At 38.8% G+C, this 22,150-nt stretch overlaps 1 protein-coding gene across 1 annotated transcript; it reads right to left on the bottom strand.

Annotated features, from left to right (window-relative positions):
• Positions 1-1,382: 1,382 nt before the first annotated feature.
• Positions 1,383-6,358, bottom strand: LOC133711109 (uncharacterized). Its single transcript, XM_062137299.1, has 3 exons — positions 6,167-6,358; positions 2,447-2,800; positions 1,383-2,399 (listed from the first exon to the last, which is right to left on the bottom strand). Exons 1-3 carry the CDS (start codon positions 6,356-6,358, stop codon positions 1,383-1,385), a joined length of 1,563 nt encoding a protein of 520 aa, XP_061993283.1.
• Positions 6,359-22,150: the final 15,792 nt, after the last annotated feature.

Genomic DNA, 22,150 nt, shown 5'->3' with positions numbered 1-22,150 from the left:
TATAGTTTTTTTTTTTTTGGATAAATTTCAGTTTAGTACCCTGTAGTTTGGGGGTAACATCATGTCAGTCCCTGCTCTTTCAATTTGATCAGCAACACCCCTGTGCTTTCAATTTCAATCAGCCGTGCCTAAATTTCACTGTTCCGTCCAATTTGAAGTTAAAAACTGGAAACCAACTTAGATCACAAATTCAAATGAATCGCTTGAGATTGTCAATACATACTTAATCCAAGGGCATTGAAAGTTGGCATTCATTTAACATGAACTCAAGTGCAAGAGAACTTCTTTCAACATCATTTAAAACACCACATGATATGTTCATATTATTAACCTTACCTGTCAACTTACCACGGGACATATCGGATTAACCTGATTCACATATTCAATAACACCATTGTGAAATTTTTCAAGGCATTGAGTTGTTGATGCCAAAGTTCCAGACCAATTTTTTTTTGTTCTCAACTTCGGCAACCTAGCTTTCTTTGGAAATTGAGCATCCAAACAATCATCCATTAATCCTGCAACTCAACACTCTCAAACAGAAATACCCGTGAGGCATGGTATGGTATGATATAAAATCAAAACATACACTTCAGTTTTTCCTTTTTTTTTTTTTTTGAATAAAGACCAAACAAAAACAAACCTAAAAAGAGAAAAGAACATCTTATAGAAAAATGCAAAAATAAACACACGGCTATTAAGACCTTAGGATTGAAAAGAACATTCAGTCCTAACAAACTAGAACACACTAGTGATAAGAAAAACTAATGTAAACAGAACAACACTACTCCCCCTATATATGTACTTATGATGAAAAACCAAGCAATTGGCATCCAAGAATATATTTTTTCACAAGTACATATTGGAAAAGTTCACTTACCTGTACGTGAAAGCTTAGAGAGATGAGGTTCTTTTCGTATCCAGACTGGCTTCATCTTGGGCACAGGTGAGAATGGAACCGAAACGAGTCTTGCTATTTTATTTATTTCTTTCAAAAGAAATTCCAGCTTTTCTTGAAGATATTCTTTCTTTTTGTTCATGAGTGGCTTCTTGTCATTCGAAGAATTCTTTCTTAGTTGATTGCACCTCGGTCTTATATGTCCTCGCTTTCCACAATGATGACACACAAGCACAAAATTCTTCAACAATGGTTTAGGTTCTTCACGCACAGGGAAAGTAGATTGTGATGAGGAATGATCAGAGCCTTTTACAAACTTGGTGACATGCTCTCCTTTGGATGAACTTTTAACATCATATCCCAGGCCATGTTTATCTCCAAATTTTTTATCAATCATTAGAATATTTTCCAACTTTTCACCACTTGAAGAATCACATACAGCCTTGGTTTTCATTTGTTCAAGCTCATATAACAGACAAGCCTTTTAAGTTTTAAGCTCCTCAACTTTATCACATCTCTCTTGATACTTTTGTTGAAGGGACTGAAAGTCCTCCGCAAGAGACTTTCTTACTGCATCACCTGCCTCTAATTGGGATTGAAATCCAGCTTCAGTCCTACTGACATCAGTCTTCAAGTTCTCAACTTGATTACTCAACTCTAAATTTCTTTTCTTCAATTCTTTTGAAGCCTCAGACAACATGATATATTGTTGCATTACTTCCTCAAGATCAAATTCTTCAACTTCAGACTCATGACCAATAGTCGTTAATCCTACCAAGGCCACCACTTCAGAATCACTATCAAGCATAGAGTCATCTTCACTATCACTCCAAGTAACATTCATTGCTTTATTCCGTTTATTCTTGGACTTCTTCAAGGTATTTGCACACTCAGATGCAATGTGACCAAACCCTTCACATGCAAAACACTTTGGAGCATGAGCTCTTTCAAACCTTAAAACCTTATTACCCGGCTTTTCTTTTATTCTTGTATTCTTGGAGCTTGAGTCAGACCTTGATTCACTTCTTTTGGATTTCCTATCCTTGAGAAATTTTCTGAATTTTCTTGTGACAAGATCAATTTCATCTTCATCAGCATCCTCTTCATATGTTGACTCATCTTCAATGTCTTTCTTCACTTTAAGAGCTATGCTTTTGCTCTTCATTTCATCAGGGAGTTCCATCTCATATGTAGTTAAGTTTCCAATCAGTTCTTGCAGACTGTAGGTATTGAGGTTCTTCGACTCCTGAATGGCTATCTTCTTGGAATGATATTTCATAGGAAGAGACCTAAGTACTTTCTTGACTATCCTGTGTTGAGGTATGGGATCTCCTAAGTTGAAACAACCATTCACAACAACACTGAGCCTAGCATAGAAATCAGCAAACTTGTCATCATCACCCATCTTCATATTTTCAAATTGCTGGATAAGTTGCTGAAGCTTAGATTCTCTGACAGCTGTAGTGCCTTCATGAGTAACTTGGAGAATATCCCATGCTTGCTTTGCAGAGCAACAATGAGAAATAAGCTAAACTTATCATAGGATACCGCTGTGAAGATAGAGTTTAATGCTTTCTGATTATTTGTACTCTTGGTGTTCTCATCTGCAGTCCATTCACTCATAGGCTTCTTAACTTTGGCTTCAACAGTAGAACTACCCTCTCCAATCTCTTTTGTATCTACCTTTTCAGTCTTAGTTGGATACTCCCAACCACTTTCAATAACAGCCCATACAGCTACATCCTTTGCCCACAAAAAAGCTTTCATCTTAACCTTCCATGCTGCATAGTTTGTTTTGTCATCAAGAAACGGAGGGTGACTTGTTGACCTAGCTGCACGATCACTTATATCTTCCATTCTGTTTCCTTCAAGGATCTCACTAAGTCCGTCTAGTGACCTTTTCTGGTACCAATTGAAATTACAGAATGGATATGTGTTTCCCAACTAATGCAACTGATCAATATGTCAACAACTTTAGGAATTAGTCTTAGGAGTGCAGGCCTGTTCGCATCCTAATATAGGAGTGCAGTATAACTTGAATCCTAATCGAAACTGCAGATCAATCTCAACAAGTCTGACGATGTTATGCTTTACTCAATTAACCAAACCATTCAAAGTAAACTCATCACACATAACACAAGATCTGTTGACGCAGTAAAACCCTCCAAAGAGGTAAACAACTGCGGGCACTATGCCGGTGAACAATCCACTACATGAATATGAAAGTACATAAAGATCTTACACAACTCATCTACTAGAACCAATCTAGTGGGCAGCGGTGTCTCCTCGTCTTTGCTACTTCCAAATCAGCAACCTTGTTCTCCTTCGTCAATCTTGAGATGGCACAACTCTCACCTCGGTTGTCAATCACCTCAAGGCACAAATCATGCATGAACTACCAACACACATGAAGCATAAAACCAGAAAACTTTTTTGACAGAAAAAACTTGGGATTTGATAATCCTTCAAAAGCTAAACAAGGAACAGCTTATGAAGGATTCTCACATGAAACTTTAGCTCAATGCTTTCTGAAGATAAAGACAGAAAACTCTCAAGAATGCAACGACCAAATATTCTGATATATTCCACACCTTGAACAACCCTAAGAGAAACATATATATATAGGAGAGGACGAGCTAGGGTTTCTGATGTACATGGGCTTCATGACGTATTTTAAAGAGCATGGATTAAAATAGAATCATCATTTAGAAAGCCCATAAACCAATTTAAGAAAGTTTGAATGCTTTTGATAAAACCATCTGAAAAAACGCAGATCAGTACAATAGGATTGAAAAGAGGATCGCATCCTATAATAGGATTCAAGGACAAGTTCAGTCCTAACCACTTTACAAGCATGCACATGTATGCAAGACATACCTGATTGATGAGAGTTGTGCATGAAGCTTGAAGCATTCCATTCTTCTAAGGATCTAAGAGTAGAAAGCTATTACATGAAATCATGACTCTTGGTTGTTGTGCTTAGGAAATGCCAATCATGACTCTTGGATTGACAAAAGTAAAATTTGGACGGAACAGTAAAATTTGGGCACGGCTGATTGAAATTGAAAGCACAGGGGTGTTGCTGATCAAATTGAAAGAGCAGGGACTGACATGATGTTACCCCCAAACCACAGGGTACTAAACTGAAATTAATCCTTTTTTTTTTTATCAGAAATAATACTTTAGTTTTTTTTTTCTTTTTTTTGGAGAAAAAATAATACTTATAGTTAAGTTTTTTTTTTTGAGTTTTTGTCTATTTACCCCAATTCCAGAGATTTTTTTCCCACTTAACCCAATAAGTTTTTTTAATTCCCCCTTACTCAAAACACTCTAAGGAGGTCTTTCCTAATACCCAATTATGTTTTTTTTTTTTTAAAAAAAAAAAAACTTTTTTACCCTTACCCATTTGTTACATAGAGAGTGAGAGAGAGAGAGAGAGAATGGAAGAGAGAGAAACCATAGGAGACTTCGCCAGAGTTCGGTCACTGGCCGCGGGATTCCGACCAACGATAGGGGGAATCCGGCGACCGGCCGGATTTCGATCACCGGTCGCCACCACGGGACTTCTCTAAAAACCTTGCCGGATATTCCCAACGAAGTCGTTGGAAAGATTTATTACTCCCCAATAGAGGGGCAATAAACCTCTATTGTCCCCAATAGACATCTATTGCCCCCAATAAAACTTTCAGTCGCCGGAATGGAAACTAATCTCCCTAAATTTAGACAAATAAAACTTTGATTAAAGAAAAAAAAACAAGAAGATTACATCAATTCAAAACTTCTATTGCCCCCAATAAATCTTTAATAGAGTTCTATTGCCCCAATATAACTTTTTTTTTTCATTTTTTCTTTCATTCTGGGCCTTCTATCCCCATTTTACCAAAAATAAAAACTGAACGAAAGAGAGAAATTGATTTGGGCACCCAGAGAAAAGCTCTGGGCACCCAATCATCTTTCTCGTCTGCCACATGAATTGAATGGGGTTGAGAGGAATATAGAAGAGAAGTTGAAGAAATCTCATGAGGAACTGAATCAGACTCAGAGGGCGATTAAGAAGCAGGGTGTAGAATTTGATTTGAAAGAAATGAAAGAGGAGAAATTGAATCGGATTTAGAAGAGTATCGAACAGAAGTTGAAATTGGCAATTGAGGAGGAGAAGAAAGCATTTGATTGACATTGAACAAATATCTTCATTTTCATCACAAAAGAAAGCATAGGAGGATACACAACCCAATCTCCTCGGTGAGGCCAAGGAGACGGTGGAGGCCATTGGTGACGCGTCGTCGTCACAAAACTTGCTCTGAATTGCGACCTCTGATCCACCAACATCGGCGACGATCGATGGCGCCGGATCTGCTCCTTCACCGAGTATCACCTCCGTTGACGTCATCGTCGTCCTCGTCTCATCGCCGACCATCTAGACCAGAGAACGGAGCTGAAGGTCGTGCACTGGTTGAGAGAGAGAGAGAGGCATGGCAGTGGTTGTAATTCATTAATTATATTAAGGGTAAAATTGTTATTTCAATTCAAATTGGGTTAGCGGGAATAAAAATCTGTTGTTGGGGTAAGTGGGATAGTTTTGGCTAATTTTGGTGCTTTGGGTTAAGGACCCTTTTCAAAAACCCTGCAATTGCCCCGATAAATATTAGGTCTCTAACAATTATTAATTATATATATAAAGGATAAATAAAAAATTAAGGAAATGCTATTGAACATGAAAGTTGTTCTTCTCCAAACGTGGGCTTTTTTTCTTTTATTTTTTTGAATTACAACTTGAGGTATTGAAAGATAAGAACAAGAAAATATCAAAAAAAAAAAAAAAAAAACTCTAACAATAATTTTCCACACAAAATTAGAACAAAAAGATGAAATAAATAAAAAGACCAATCAACCCACGCTCAATTTTTTTTTGAAAGAAATGTGGATTTCATTAACGCATGCCAAGATGACCATTACATATCATTCTGCTGCCTTCGACTAGACATATCAAGAAGTTGTAGTAAGAGAACTACGGTGATACATAGAAACAGCCACCAATATTCGAACTAACCACTCACTTATTTAAAAGCGAGTCTATAAGCTATGGAGAATGGCAAGACATAGTAAATAGGCCCCTACCACACCTATCTATATTTTTCATTTGCCCTGCAAGCTAGGGCTTGGATGTTTTTCCGAGCACAAGTGTTGCCCGGTCCATATAGAGAATTGACTCAATAGCAGAATGAAGTGGGCCCCATAGCTACCCAAACTCCTGACGACCCACATTACCTTGGATGCCTCAATAATGAAGGGCTCAAGCCCATCTCCTCTTTCATCTTTATTCTCTAGCCCATAGCAGCAAGTAGGCCGAATCCGAGATTGGCCCGAACCCAACAGCTCTGAACCACCGTCGTCATAACTCAAGCCATCATCTCCGTGCCAAAATTTGAAGCCAGCCAAGTGACCACTGTCGAGGGTCATCTCCGATGCCACATCCTTCGTTGAAGTCATTACAAGCTGGGTTTGGATTGGAGGCCAAAATTGGCCCATCCTCATTGATCTGGACATCCAGATCCAGCTATGTTGCGCCATGAACTCTGGCAGCACTCGCGGTTCTGGCCAAGGCGAGTCTGACATCGATGAAGCATGCTGATGATCTGCAACCTCTAGACTGCACCTAAATGTAGCTATGCTTCTAGACAAAGCCCACCTGACTGTAAAAACCTCACCTCCCTAGTACAGACCACCATCGTCATTATCAATAATAGGGATCTGAAATTGGAGCCTCCACCGATCCGGCCACCACCACGACTACATGTTGCTGTCCCAAGAGGACAGTTCACACCTTGACAAATCGAAGAAAGTCGATAGGAGAAAGAGGATCGGACCCAAAAGTTTTGGGCTTGGAGGCTGGCCGGAGCTGCCATAGGTGTTGCTGCCATGAGGAGACAGCGATAAGGTGAGTGTGGCAATCGCCGCTAGGTAAAATAAGGTTTGCATTGAGTTTCTTTCCGTATCAACAAATTTATGTCAATTCATGGATGAAAAACATAAATCTGGAGTTGTATTGCAAAACATGAACACAATGTATATATATGTGTGTGTGCACACACACACACACACACACGTATCTATCGATATTATTACTAGAAAGGGAAAATTTTGCAAACAGTACACCAAGTAAAGGCCACTAATAATTTTCATACATAAAGTTCCAAACCGAGCATTTTAGTACACGGACTCTCGAACCCGACCCACTATGTAGACACGACGTCAATGACGCCGTTAACTCTTATGTAATTATTAATTTGTCAAAGGGTAAATTAGTACTCTCACACACTGGTTCATTTTTTTGGTAAAAAAAAAAAAAAACATATCTCTTCTCTCTCCCTCCCTCCCTCCACCCACATACCCAAACCCAGAAAGCTCGACCCCGGTGACCACCGCATCTCCTCCACCTTCTAAATCCACACCCACCAAACTCAACCCTACTTCTAATCCCACCAACACCCTAATTCTAATTTCTAATTCCAGCCCCATCCCCACCACCGATCACCACCACAACCCCTAGGCCTGGGCTCGGTGCGGGTCGGCCCGGTTTGAGGCCCAAACCGCATCCGCACTGTATTTTCGGTTTGGCTATTTTCAGAACCGCAACCGGTTTTTCAGAGGGCTGGGCCGCATTTTCGGTTTACACCGAAATGCGGTTCGGTGCGGTCCAGTAACCGATTTCTTTAGGCCATTAACAGACCTTTAATCACCATTTGAGGCCCTAAAGACCAGGCCCAATACATTCATGAAAAACATTCATCAATTCTTCAGTTCAACACTGCAATTGAAACTGCAAGTGAAACTGCAGTTCAAAACATTCATCATAAAATCCAAGCTGCAAGTGAACAATCAACAGTTCAACACTTCATGAAAGTATCAAACTGCAAAGTTCAAAGTTCAAACTGATCAAATTAAAACCAACAAGGCAAAGTGCAGTTCAACACAATACACAGTTCAACCAACTTCAGAGTTCATACTTCATACATAAAACCAACAAGAAATTACAAGCTATAAGTCTAAAACATGCCGGAAAATTGGTTCGGCCTTCATTCTTCAATCTTCATCATCAGAATTCCCTTCAGCTGGATCTATCCAAGTATTCAAGTATTCAACAATCCCAACATAAAGCAACAAAACAGAAAATCAAATCGAAAGTTAGAATTCGAAACAATGTTTAACAAAATGCAAGAAATCTGAAAGTTGTTCCAGTTTTTCAACTTACCAATTTCAAGTTTTTCCAACACAGCGTACAGGTCCATCTCATCTTTGGTGGGCTCCTTGTATGCACTAAAGCCTCCTCCCTTTAGCCAATCACTCAAGCAGACCAAAGCCTGAACCATCTTAGGTGTGAGTGATGCTCGGAAAGGATCCACAACTCTTTTTCCAAGGCTGAAGGCAGACTCCGAAGCCACAGTTGACGCCGGTACAGCAAAGACATCCTTGGCTATTTTGGATAGAATAGGATATCTAGGAGCATTCTCCTTCCACCAGTCTAAAATATGGAATTTTGAATTGGAAGGGTCTTCTGCAGCCTCCAACAAATACTTGTCCAACTCATTCTTGATCACCACGACATCTTTCTTCTGCCTCAGAAGCTTGAACTGGTGCAGGTTTGCTGCATGACTATCCTCTTGCTCTTGCACAGATGTAGACTCGATTTTTGGCATTGTGACATCCCTTGAAGCTGCTGCTGCCACTGGATCAGATTCTACAAATAAAAAAATAGTTGAGATTAGTGTATCATTATTAAAACTGCAAGGTTATAAAGCGAAAAAAAGTAAAAAACTCATTTACCTTCATATTCTGTATACAGGTTATGCAATACATCCCTCACTTCATCAATCATGAGACTTTGTAAGGTCTGATCTGCTTGCAGCTTCGGGAAGAAGAACTCAAGATACAACAGTTTGTATCTTGGATCTAAAATCACGGCAATGATCAGAATCTTGTTTAAATCCGTAAGATGCAGCCAATACTTGTTAAACTTCTTTTTCATCGAGCTTGCAATGGTAACTAATAAAGGATCATCACTGCTCAAGCACTTCTCCATCTCACCCACGATTGTGCACATCCAAAGCAAAGGCTCATTTGCAGTTACAAACTTTGTGGTACTAAATTTTAGGGTGGCTTCATAGAAAATCTTTAGGAACTTGACGAGCCTTGATGCCTTATCCCAATCAGCATCTCTAGGGGGCCCTTCTCTCTTATTTCCACCCACTCTCTCTTGGAAATAGTTCTCAAACTGCTGGTCTTCATCCTCAAGCCTCGCAAAGGCCTTCTTATACTTCACAGCGATATCCAACATAAAGTATGTTGAATTCCATCGGGTGCAGACATCTAAAGGAACAATTCCTCCCTGATGCTCAACCTTTTCTTGAGCTGCACACTTCCTAAACTTATCTAGCCTTGCCGGTGAAGATCTAATGTACTTCACTGAATTTCTAATGCCATCAATGGATGAGTCTAGCTCCTCCATTCCATCCCTCACAATGAGGTTTAGAATATGGCAGCAACATCTCAAATGCAAAAAAGAACCTCCCAACACCAACTTGTCCCAATTTCCTATCTTCTCCTTCATGTAATCTAAAGCAACCTGATTGGGACTTGCATTATCCACAACTATAGTAAAAACCCTCTCAATCCCCCACTTTATCAAACACGATTCAACTAGCTTTCCTATGGTTTTCCCTTTGTGATTTGGAATCACACAGAAATTCAAAATCCTCTTATGCAGCCTCCATTTTGAATCAATAAAGTGCGCTGTCAACACCATGTAGTTGATGTTTTGAATACTTGTCCAAGTATCCGTAGTCAGCGACACTCTCTGCTCATTAGCAACAAGAAATCCCCTAATCCTCTCCCTCTCTGCCTCATATAACTTCAAAACATCCCTAGCTATTGTTCTCCTAGAAGGTGACTTAAATAGAGGCTGAGTCACCTTCATGAATTCTTTAAAACCTTCATTCTCAACAAAAGAAAATGGCAGTTCATCACGAACCACCATTTTCGCACAAGCTAGCCTAGAAACACGCTTTTCATAACTCATAGCAATTAAATTACCTCCACTTTCTGGGCTGTCAAAGGTCAGCAACTTCTGCTTCTTGTTGGCGACATAAATGGGACACTTTCTGCACTGGTAGAGCAAATGGTTCCTCATTGCTGATGTGCCATTGCTTCTGGTGTCGCTGGCGTATGTCTGGGGGCAGTACTTGCACTTTGAACGAGCTGGCTTCATGATACTCCCATCTGGGTTCTTGCACTTGTCGAAATGCACCCACACGACTGAAGTGTTCTTCCTCTTCACTTTGCTTGAACTGTCATCAGGGTCTGCAGGAACTGGTGGTATTGGTGGAAGTGGTGGAACTCCCGGAACTGGTGGTATTGCAGCTTGATCAACTGTAGGCTGAGGAGTTGGTGTGGGAGTAGTTCGACTGGTTCCGATACTGGAATCTGCATTTGGAGTTGTTGTCCCTGTAGGAGTCGGAGTTGCGCTAATCCCTTCCATACTCTGCATATACAAAGCAGAAGCCCCAAATTAAAAACTTAAATTATATCACTTTGAAGGCAATTAAAATTAACACCACCATGTATAACAATGTAACAAGAAATGAAAATTCAAAGTTCAAAGCTCTGGCTAATCCACCCAACAGAGATGTTCAGAGTTCAAAGCCACAAAGCATGAAAATTCAAAAGTCAAGACACCCAAACAATCACAGCAAAAGACTCTAAATTGAGTAAATTCCAAAGAATCAAAAGCCAAGAGACTGCCTACCAGGTTATCTGAGACCGAAACGACTCTTTCTCTCTGCATTCAGTTTCTGCATCTCACACCAAACCTGGCAAACCACACGAGTCGTCTTGTTAGCATTTGCAATAATCAAAAATCAAACTTGATGCTCACTTGGAAATTTTCATTGAAAAAAAACTTCAAACCAAATTAAATTGTATCAGGAGCTTACCCACTTAACTTTCACTCCTCTTCAACCTCCAGCTAGCACTCTGTAATCTCAAACGGATGATTTGGTTTTCTCCTGCTTTACAAATTCAAGCTCAGTTGCACATCTCTGTAAGAATATCGAAACCCCAAAACCTAAGTAAGAATATCGAAACCCGAGCTTTAGAGAAGCAGATCTTTCAGAGGTCAAGAGAGATTTAGAGAGCTTACCCTCGCAGGCTCTCGGCCGAGAGAGAAGCAGATCTTTCAAGTATTAAAATGGCAAATGAGAGATTGAGAGATTGAGAGAGTTGGGAGAGGCGGAGAGGTCGAGAGAGTTTGGCAAAATGGCAAATGAAGTCGTGCGGCCAGAGGCTGAGAGTATTACCCTATTAGGGTTTCTGCAGAGATCGGGTGCATGCAAGCTCACATAGGCTTGGTTTGTGACCAATCATAATTAGATAAGTATTAAAATTAATTCAAAAATAAATAAAATAAAAAATTCGGTTCGGGCGGTTTTATTCGGTCGGTTCAACACCTGGAACCGGTTCCGAACCGTTAACAACCGGTTCGGTTCGGTTTGACTCCAAAACGGCGCCGTTTATGTTCGGTCCGGTTACCAAACCGGAAAATCCGGTTCGGACGGTTCGGTAACCGGATTTCCTGTGTGTTATGCCCACTCCTAACAACCCCTACGTCGATCACCACCTTCGATGAAATGTCCAGAAAATTCTCCGTCGCGTACATGCTCGTCGTCCTCTTGATCATCTTCTTCTACTGCTGATTCAGGTAACAACAAACCTGATTTTCTTGGGTCTAGTTCTTTTGCTTTCAATCTGTAAGTGTTGGATTTGTTTCGGTAACTTGGTTGTGATCCAATTTGTTATCAAGTATAATCAAAAGTGATCGCTATGAATTGCTTAATGAAGCAGTGACAGCGGCGGTCTGGGCGACGAAGTGGCATAGGCTGGGGTCGTCGGAGTGGTTCGGAAGACATGAGCTGGAGTGAGAGAAGCTTCTGGAGCCAAGACTCCTCCTTTGTGTGAAGCTGTTTTGGGGTTTTTGATCACTGGCTTGGAGCTCCCAAGAGCATCTGGGTTTTGAAAGATTTGGGGATTTTGGTGGCTCTGGTTTAATGCAACAAAACGTTGGAGAAATTTGATGAACAGCGGGATTAAATGCTGTGGAAGAAAAGAAAAGAAAAAAAAAAACAAGAAGAAGAAACCTCTATTTGGATAGCAACTTCTGGGTTTTGATGTGAGAGAGAGAGAGAGAGATTTCGCAGCTTCTGGGCTGCTTCCACTTACTTTTGTTCATAACCATTTGATGTTTGCATAATTGTAATGACACTTGCCAAAATATGATGGGGTCTATCAGTTTATGGGCATATTTCTTTAATCAAACCCACAAGCTTGATTTGCTGCAGACCACAAATACATGAGAGAGAGCAGAGAGAGAGAGTTCGCAGCTTTTGGTTTTGATGTGAGAGAGAGAGAGAGAGGAGAGAAAGATGTTGGTGCCCAGAGTAAGAGTCAGAAGAGACCAAATTACCCCTCAAATTAACGGCGTTATTGACGTCGTGTCTACATAGTGGGTCGGGTTCGAGAGTCCGTGTACTAAAATCTTCGGTTTGAAACTTTATGTATGAAAATTATTAGTGGCCTTTATTTAGTGTACTGTTTGCAAAATTTTCCCTATTAAAAAACAAGGCGTTCAAAGCTTCACCAAATTTTGACTTATCTAAAAGGGTTAAATTCTGTTTAGTCCTATATTTTGCCTCCAACATCGTTTTAGTCCCTGATATTCCAATTTAATAAAAAAAACTCCATAACCTCACAATTTTCCTCCAATAGGTCCACATCGTTTAAATGCTATGTTAAGTTGCTGACGTGGCACTCCCATGCCAACTCAGCTCGATGGGGGCCATTTGAAGGGTAAAATTACCATTCCAGCCTTGTTTTCTTTCCTTTTTTATTTTTTATTTCTTTTTTCTTTTCTTTTTGCCCACCTTCTTGTTCCTCTACCCATCTCGTTTCAAATAATAAAAAAAAAAATTATACCTTCCTCTTCCTTCCCAAATGCCTCGACCCATTTTCATCTAGTCCCCGACGCATTTCCTCTGATCCTCCACATCGTCAATTCAATGGTTGGATTGAGAAGACGACGTTTTGAGCCTGGGAGATTCGTTGTATTTGGAGAAAGCAGGGGTTCTATTCTGGGGTTTTAGGGGGTAAAGAAAAAGTAGGGTGTTTTGGGTTTGTGAGTGGTGTAGGGATTCAGATTTGGATGAAGATTTTGCCCTAGAAGCTGACATTTTGGAGTTTATGAAGAGATTTGGACCAAGCAGCTCAAGAACAACAGGAGATAGGTTTTTGTTTTTCTTCTATGTAAGGATGAGTGAGAGGTTGACGGGAATGGTGAAGTGATTCAATAACCATAAGGGGTTCAGCTTCATCACCCTAGAGAACGGCGGCGAGGATCTCTTCGTACACCAGTCCTCAATCTGAATTGAAGGATTGTAGACTCTCAGCAACAGCGAGTCCGTCGAGTTCCAGATCGAGGTTGATCGTCGCTGACAATGACTACAATGGTGGTATTATGAAAAAGGGCCATTGACTTCTGGGTGTCTCTATAACTCTCTTTACCACTATAAGATAGGTTTCAGGGAAAACGTGTCGAATTTAGGTGCCTTCTTTTTAGTATTTGAATCGCTGAATTCAAATCAAAGACTAAGAGTGGGTGATTGATTGAGAAATTGCATTAGAGAATTGTTTGACTATAGATTAAAGCTTTGATTTTGGGCAGGTGTTTTGTAATTAATGGTTTATGGGTCGGACTCCTCATTTGCTCTTTGTTGCTTATGGTGGTGAGTTGTGGGTCGTTGGCGTTAGTTCTGGGTTCAGGGAGGTTTGAATTTTTTTATTGGTGAGCTTGGTGGTGGTGGTTATGGTGGTAATGGCGGTGGATGTTGGCTGTGAAGGAATAAAAAAAAGAGAATAAAAGAAATTGAAAAGAAAAAAGGAGAAAGAACAGGGTTATATTGGACATTTCACAATTATTGAGCTGAGTTGGCGTGAAAGAGATTGCCACGTCAGTGACTTAACCGAGTATTTGGACGGAAAGTTAACATAATGGACATATTGGAGGGAAATTGTGCGGCAGAGAGTTTTTAGATTAAATTAAAATGTCAGGGACTGAAACAATGTTGGAGGCAAAGTATAGAGACTAAACAGAATTTAACCCTATCTAAAATAACCCTTGAAACAAACGCATCATCTCTATATCTTACAAGGGTAAATTACTAAATCAAAGAATATGCAATTAAAGAGTTGATAATGAGTTTTATTTTGGTAATAACTGAAAAAGAATATGGGAACTCCCCACTAACTTCTCAAGAGAACAAAAGCTATAGATGAGGATGAAAAAAGAATAACTATCCCTTAACTTGTATCTTATTTCAATATTTCATCTAGATTGCTCTGGTTACTGACACTTCAGTTGTATTTAAATGATACTTGTGGTTCATGTTTAAGAGTTCTTGCATAAATTGAATTGTAGAGGAGAGTTTATATGATTGAGTTATTGTTGAATGGTTTATCATAGATTTGGGTAGTCCACTTTTAAGGTAGTTTCTGCCAAATTTTTGGTAGAATTTCCCTTAAAATAGGTCCCGCGGGGCCAATTCAGGTTTCAGGGTGAAATATGAGGTGGGTCATATCATCACATCCTATACAAATAGTCCCACTGTCGCCACTTGCCACGAGTGTGCCACCGCTGCCCTACTTCAAGGAACACCACGACCACTGCGTTGCTACCACCTAGAGAACAAGCGACGAAACCCGAAGCAACTAATTTGAATCCAAAATCAGACATCCTAGTACGCCAACTGAAACTCCATAGATGACGCCCAGACAGCCCAAAAGCCATGTCGCCCTCGTTGTCCTTGAAAAAAACAATGTCGACGACCACCTACCACCCAAGCCACAGAGACGCATTGAAACCTAATCACCACTGTTAAACCCAAGCAAAACAACCCAGAAGCCAAAGGAGCATAGGTCAATGCTCGTCCGACAGCATCATGAACTTCTGCAAGGTAAGCCTGGGTTGACGCCGGAGCGCCACTGGAGGATAGAAATCTGGTCAAGCTTTGTTTTAGTTAAGGTTTAGAGTTTTTATTTGAGAGAGAGAGTGTGTGTTTGTGTGTGTGTGTGTGGAGGATCAGAAGAGGATGTTCGCAGTGTAGCAAAAGTGGAGGTCCATCCTCTTGCCTCGATCAGGCACCAACGACAATGCTGCTCTTACCGGACTGAGACCAGACCTCGATCTTGAGCTTCTTCTTGCCGGTGGACTCGTAGGCTACGAGTTTGCAGTCGACATTCATGGTGCTTAAAGTCTTGGGTGAGCTCGTTGCCCATACCCTAAACCCTAAATCTGATAAAAAAACTGATGCTGCAACAATCCACTTCAAATGTCAAATTTCATAACTCGGCTAAATGTATGCCTGATCGAATGGACAGAACTATGTGTCCAATATTTGATTAACAAGTTCAACACTTGGTACCATATGTGGTTTGATTATGTCAAGGGTAATATGCAACCAATTAATTTTGACGCAACTATAACTAAACTAAATACTAAATTGAATATTTCGTCCTTCTAACTTAAATATGCCAAAATTTTAAACCTTCAAATGAGTCATTTTCTCATTAGAACTGTTAAACTACAAATAACTTTATCCATTTTCAAGATGTACTTTGAAACCAAGATGTATATTCACTCAATCGCTTTGAGGCTTCAACCACACCGCACATGGTTTGTTTTATTTTTTAGGGAAAATGATTCAATGCACCGGCTATGCAAGTGAACTAGCAATTTTAGTAGATCTGAGTCGTTGATATATTTATAGGCAACATTTGTTATCAATAACAAAAAAATAAACTTGATTTTATCCGGCCATCTATTTCTGATGGTGCAAGTGCACGTCAATACTTTATTATTTTTTAGGTATTATAATGATCGCAGGACAAAAGTAAAATTTGGTTTGTCAAGTGAAAATACCACCCAGATTTTGACCAAGAATAAAAACAAAAACAGACTTTTATTTTAGGACGTTTTATTAATCATTGACAAAACACGGTTTGAAGGCCTATTCACCTAATTTTACATAGATTCTCGTATCTATACTATTATTAAGAGAATAGAGTTGTCAACTAAAATAGTGTTTAAGGAATATCTCCGAGAATATCTCTAACATAAACCATATTGCAACTAGAGCAAGTAACCTAGAGTTTGGGCCAGACACATATTCTGGATTTACTTGAACACTTCCCCTTGTGTCGCCCAAACGTGGTGTTCCTCTCGTTGCCTCATTAAAAACCTTGCCGAGTAACAAAAACCCTATGGGACAAAAATAACCTCGGTCGAAGGGGAAAAAGAGCACAACACACCCTTCATATTTCGAGATCATACATTTAAACATCTCCCCTGATGTCTACATCTCCCCCTGATGACTACGGTCATAGGAGTTTGGATAACTTCCGCAAACGATGCTACCAACATGTTTCTCGAAAGTGGAATTTAGGAAATGACTTAGTGAGCAAGTCTGCCATACTGTCCTCAGATCGAACCTAGTTCACTTTGATCTTGAGGAGAGTTTGTTGTTGCTGATTATGCTTGGTGTTATCGCTTTTGATGTAGTCTTGCTTCATTTGTTCAAAACAAGTAGCATTATCCCTAAAAATGGAGGTGCGGCGGCGTTGGCACGAGACGGCTTGGAGGCAAGGCGGAGCGTGGTGACGGGTCAGGCGACGTGGGTCAAGGACGGAGCTCGGCCGGAAGGGTGAGGTACAACGGGATGGTGGGAGGACAAGGCGGACTGGCCCGAACCAGAATGATGGGCCTGGAGCAAGAGCTTCCTTGGTGGACTGCCCCTATTGGGCCACGAACTGTTGGGCTAGGGTTTTGCCCTAGTCCATTGCTATTTGGGCTAGGGTTTAGGCCCTTGGCCCAACCCTATGTTTTTATCTTTAGTCTAATTACAATAATGTTTCTTGTATTATTGCTACCTCTACGTATTTGATGTCTAATGAGTAGGTCTATTTCTATGTACCATTGTGGGTACGTACTACCACTATCTTCTTGTCTGCCTATGTCTTTAAATGGCAGCGGAATGGTATGTAACGGCCTATTCTAGCTTGTGATGAATGATATTATTGCTCCTCGGGCCGATTCAAAAAAAAAAAAATTTCCTTTACTTCCCAAAGGTTTCTGTGAATCAATTTTCTATTTCAGATTATTAGCTGTACGTTAGCATCAGTAATAATATCTAAGGTTGGTCGATCCAGTTATCTTAAAGAACAGTGCTCGTATTAAAGCATGGTGTGGATGTGAAATCCAGGGCAATTCCGATCCGATGTAAAACGAGAACTAAGGGCGAAATTTTGAAGAGATACTTGAGACTAGAAAATTTAGGTTTTGCGACCATTTAAATTACATTAACTGGCTAAAATGTGAGGGAAGAGAGAGAGAGAGAGAGAGAGAGAGAGAGAGAGAGAGAGAGAGAGAGAGAGAGAGAGAGAGAGAGAGAGAGAGAGAGAGAGAGAGAGAGAGAGAACTATGCCTTCTTCATTTGTCCATATACTTGTTATATTTCTAAAGCTGAATCCATATTTTCACTTTCCTTTTCAACAAGAGGCATTCACCAAGCCTGAGGCCCAATATGAGGACAAGGGACGAACAAGACCACATTGATTAGGGTCTAATGCGGGCAACTATGTTCTTTGGAAAACATTATCTGTGATATAGGGCTTTCGGAATGAAGAAACCCAATGAACTCAGTGCAATTCTGCAAATGTTGGAAAATTTGGTCGATAGACGCTACTTCCGTCACCAGATTTCACCTCCTATAAGATCTAAAAAATACAATATATTAATAACAAATAATAATCATAATATTATTTTCATAATAGATTAAATAACAAGGATTATAGAACTTATCTCTTGGATTTATAGGCTTCCGAAAAGGACACATTACTCGAAAAGAGTTTAAGGTTGAGGCGTGTAAACACTGCCCTTAAAAGTAGATTTTGCCCCTTGGAGACAATGTCTCGGTGTAGCAGGTTTGTGGCACCCTACCCTCCAGGGTACAACAACCGTTAATCCTTGTAAGCGTACACTCGCAAACTTGGATCCTAGAACTGCTTGATTCTTTCTCAAAAGTTTACGACAAAAAATAATTCAATAGAGAGAGAGAAAGACTGATTTTAAAAGAGATGATGAAAGATAAAGAATATGTGTCACTATGGAGCAAGTGGAGTTTTGGCTTATAAAGGAGTTGCTAGCTAGTATAATTATACAAATCATAAAGAGATTGAATGATAATAGAGGGGTTACAAAATTGGTAAACAATATAACCCCCATGTATGAAACAATTATAAGATAGGTTATGATCATGATAAATATATATTAATATGAGTCAATTTGTAATTTATAATCCCAGTAAGTGCTCAAAAAACAAAACGGAAATTCACAACTCTAAAATTTAAATTGACGCATTTAGAAAATAAGGTAAATACTTTCCACCATATAGTTGTGTATTTTGAAATATCAACTAAAATTCCAACAGCAAATAGGTAGCCCCTTTCAAATTTCTCAACCTTTTAGTGCACACTCAGACCAAAAAAAGAAAACTTTTTAGTGGACACACTAATTTAGTCCCGAAAGTTTTCAATCTTCGGATTCGAAAACCTTTAAAGACTTTTTTTATTAATTTTTTTGAGGAGAAGCCTTTAAGACGTTTCAATAGTCATATGCTAAAGTATTGGACAAAATCAAATAATGTAGCTGAGGACTTGAGGTTTTTTTTTTGGTCTGATAGATATGATACATTATCTGCCCCATAATTAGCAAGAGCATCTGCCACAGCATTCCGCTCACGATAGATATGAGACACTTTGACGTTCAATTGATTAGCAAGATACATACCATTCCTCCAATGAGTCCGCAGACTCCAAGGAACTTAATATGAAAGTATTTCAAAATCTTTGGGTGAGAGAGTTTGGGATTGGCCTTTAGATAACCGGAGCTCAAAACATAAGCTTGAAACACACACGAAGCAGGAGATATAGATATTCTTAAAAATTAATTTATTTCTGCTATACCAAATGGCCCAAGCAGTGTAGAGACTTGAAGCAAAATGGTCTAAAGAAGAAGAAGAATGATTCCCAATATGGTCAACCAATCTAAAAAAGATTGATTCCAAGACAAAGGATTTAAAGTAGGAACCGAAGACCAAACCTGAACCGCAAAAGAATAGCGCATAAATAAGTGGTCAATGGACTCCAAAGAACTAGCACAGAAAGGACACAATGGAGAAATGTTATAGTTATAGATAGAAAGTTTATCTCGAGTTTTAAGCGCATTGCGAATTAAATTTCAGGCAAATATTTTAACTTTAGGAGCAATATTGAGCTACCACATTTTTGATAATAAGGAAGATTGTGAATGGTTAGGAGCATTCTGGGTCTGAAGTCAAGAAGCAGATTTAATAGAAAAATCCCCTGAAGAAGAATGGCCCCAAACAAACGTATACGAAGTAGAATGTATTGGAACGAGGATTGCTATAATATGTTGGACAATATCGGGAGGCAAAACATTTTGAAGAGCATGGATATCCCAAGTATGATTAGTGATAAATGTGCCACGGTAAGATTCCAATCTAAATGGGATCGTTGATCTTCAGACAACATAAGGAAAAGCGGAATAGGAAAAACCCAGTTAAAAGACCAAAATAATATAGAATGTCATCCCAAACAATCCGCCTAACACCTTGTAAAAGTAAATCTCGAGCATCAAGAATACCTTTCCAAGCCAGGGAATTGGATGCTTTTTTCTGCACAGTAAATAGATGATGGTGTTTCAAGTATTTTCTAGTAGCTAACTGAACCCACCAATTATGAGGCTGAGTTAGGATTTTCCACCCCAATTTAGCTAAAGCGGCTTTATTGAACTGGCTAGGTAATCTGACACCTAAACCACCTTTGAATTATGGGAGGCAGACTTGATGCCAATCAAAATTGCCACGGGAACTGCCCCAAAAGAACTGTCAAAATTTCCTATTACGTACTATGATCAGATAAACTACGCGGACACTTGAAGCAAGATAAAATATGATTTGGCATCCCTGACAAATTAGATTTAAGTAAGGTCAACTTACACGCACGGAATAATGTATTGGCTTTCCAACCAGCTAACTTCTTCTAAATCTTAACAGTAAGATCATTAAAATTTAGAGGATATTCCAGCAAACAATATTCTGAATTCCTAGATATCTACCAATAGAGGATTTATGCTGAATACTAAACAACATGCAATATCTCTTTTAACACAGGCTAAAATATTATTGGAAAAATAAATGGTAGACTTATGATAATTTATTTATTGGCTAAAGTAGAGTTAATGTACGTAAAAGATTTGTTGCCGCTGAATGAGAAGCTTTAGCAAATATCAGACAATCATTTGCAAACATAAGATTGGAAACCTTAAAACCATGAGTAGAAGTCAAAAGGCCAACATGTGATTTAGATTTAGTAGCAAGCGCATTTAGACTCCGAATAAATGGCTCCATAGCAAGAATAAATGAGTAGGGTGAAAGAGGGTCGCCCTGACGAATCCCTCGACTAGGCTTAAACAATCCAAGTTCACTAAAGATGTTATTATGTTAGATACTATTAAAATTTGTGTTTTAATCAGATTATACATATTTCAAAAAGTTTAAGCTTTTAGCAGAAGCTGGTATCTTAACCAAGCGTATTCTAAAAGAAAAAAAAAAAACAAAAAAAAAAAAACCAAGCTTGTGCATATTCTCACCAAAAAAATAAAAATAAATAAACTTGTGCTATACATACGCATTTTCAAACAATTTGACATTCTAACTAAAGATGTTTATCAATATGCACACCATTTTTTTTACTACAAAGGTTGTGTCATCGTCATGCCGTCTATATATTAGTGGCACATTTGTTTCAAATGTAATGTTTGAGTTGTATGGTTTTGGAAAAAAATTTAGAACATTTTTCGTCTCGCATGCGAGGAGAATTAAAATTTATTTGTCCACCAAGGCAATCGTGAATTGGCTAACAATTTCAAAAAGTTCTGGAATTGGTATTTTTGTTTGGTAATTCAGTTGAGATAATAGAATCTATATCAGTTGCTATATAACATTTGTAAGTTCTTTTCAACCAAAATAACATATGGGCATGAGGGAGTCATCTCTTTTGAAATTTTACAGTACAAACATATGTATTGAAAAAGAAATGATGAAAATTTAGATAAAATTACTTTTGGCACATTTATAGAATTAAACATAAATTAAATTCCACGGAAATAAATTGAATTTGAAAAAACAAAAAGAAAAATATGTACACGGATGTTTTTTTATAATTACTTGCTTCAACTTCTCTAAAAGGTTCCCCAGCTTTTACATATCATATCATCGAATTTCAATTTAAAAATCCTTAAAATTATGTCAGCCTTATCTTCTAGTTTCTATCCATATTTGTTTTCAAAATATCTCAATATTTCTGGTCATTTAACATTGCAAGTGAAAGTTATAAGAGAGTTTCTATTGGAACCTTCAAATTTGCTCATCTGACCTCTCTACTCTCTACACCTCATAATACCTTGAGGTTCGTCAATATTGGAAGCCCTAGATAACGTTAATATTTCTTTTTTAATTATAATCCCCACAACTACTTGATCTTTTAGTAGAGCTATTTGGCCTCTCACATTGGAAGCCCTAGATACGTGATCAACAATTATCAAGATGCAGTTCCAATTTATAGACAATATGGCAATTTTGATCTATTTATAACTTGAGATTTTCTATTGGGACCTCCCAATTTGCTCATTTGACCTCTACCCCTTTTGAATTATTGAATTACATATATATCCTCTTATAAAATGACAATTATAGACAATGAATTTAATTAACTAATATTTTCTTTACAAACCTCTCTACCTGGCTAGTTTTCACGATACAGTGGTTTAAACCCTAGACCTGTGATCTCACTCTCATCCATGATAACGTTCCCGTTCTGATCACAACGTCAAAGCCAGCAACGTGCATAAGAGCTATTGCAACTATTTGAAATAACGTTATTAATGGATACACAATTCAATGTTTCAGAGCCTCCAAGCAAGGTATTATTTGAATACTAGTATAAAGTTTGCTCTCTACACCTCTTTATACTATTATTTGAATTACTGTTTAGTACCCTGTGCTTTTGGTC

This window comes from Rosa rugosa, chromosome 1, assembly GCF_958449725.1.
Source record: "Rosa rugosa chromosome 1, drRosRugo1.1, whole genome shotgun sequence".
Lineage (NCBI taxonomy): Eukaryota > Viridiplantae > Streptophyta > Magnoliopsida > Rosales > Rosaceae > Rosa > Rosa rugosa.
The sequence above is the reverse complement of the archived record's forward strand: the minus strand, read 5'-3'. Positions and strand labels throughout refer to the sequence as shown.

Excerpts from the sequence above, each read along its gene's own strand:
- LOC133711109 (XM_062137299.1), bottom strand. The coding sequence starts at position 6,358 with ATGACCCTCGACAGTGGTCACTTGGCTGGCTTCAAATTTTGGCACGGA. Across the intron at positions 2,801-6,166 it reads TCATTATTGAGGCATCCAAG|AAAAGGTCACTAGACGGACT; the intron begins GTAATGTGGGTC and ends AATTGGTACCAG. Across the intron at positions 2,400-2,446 it reads TAAACTCTATCTTCACAGCG|CAAGCATGGGATATTCTCCA; the intron begins GTATCCTATGAT and ends TGCTCTGCAAAG.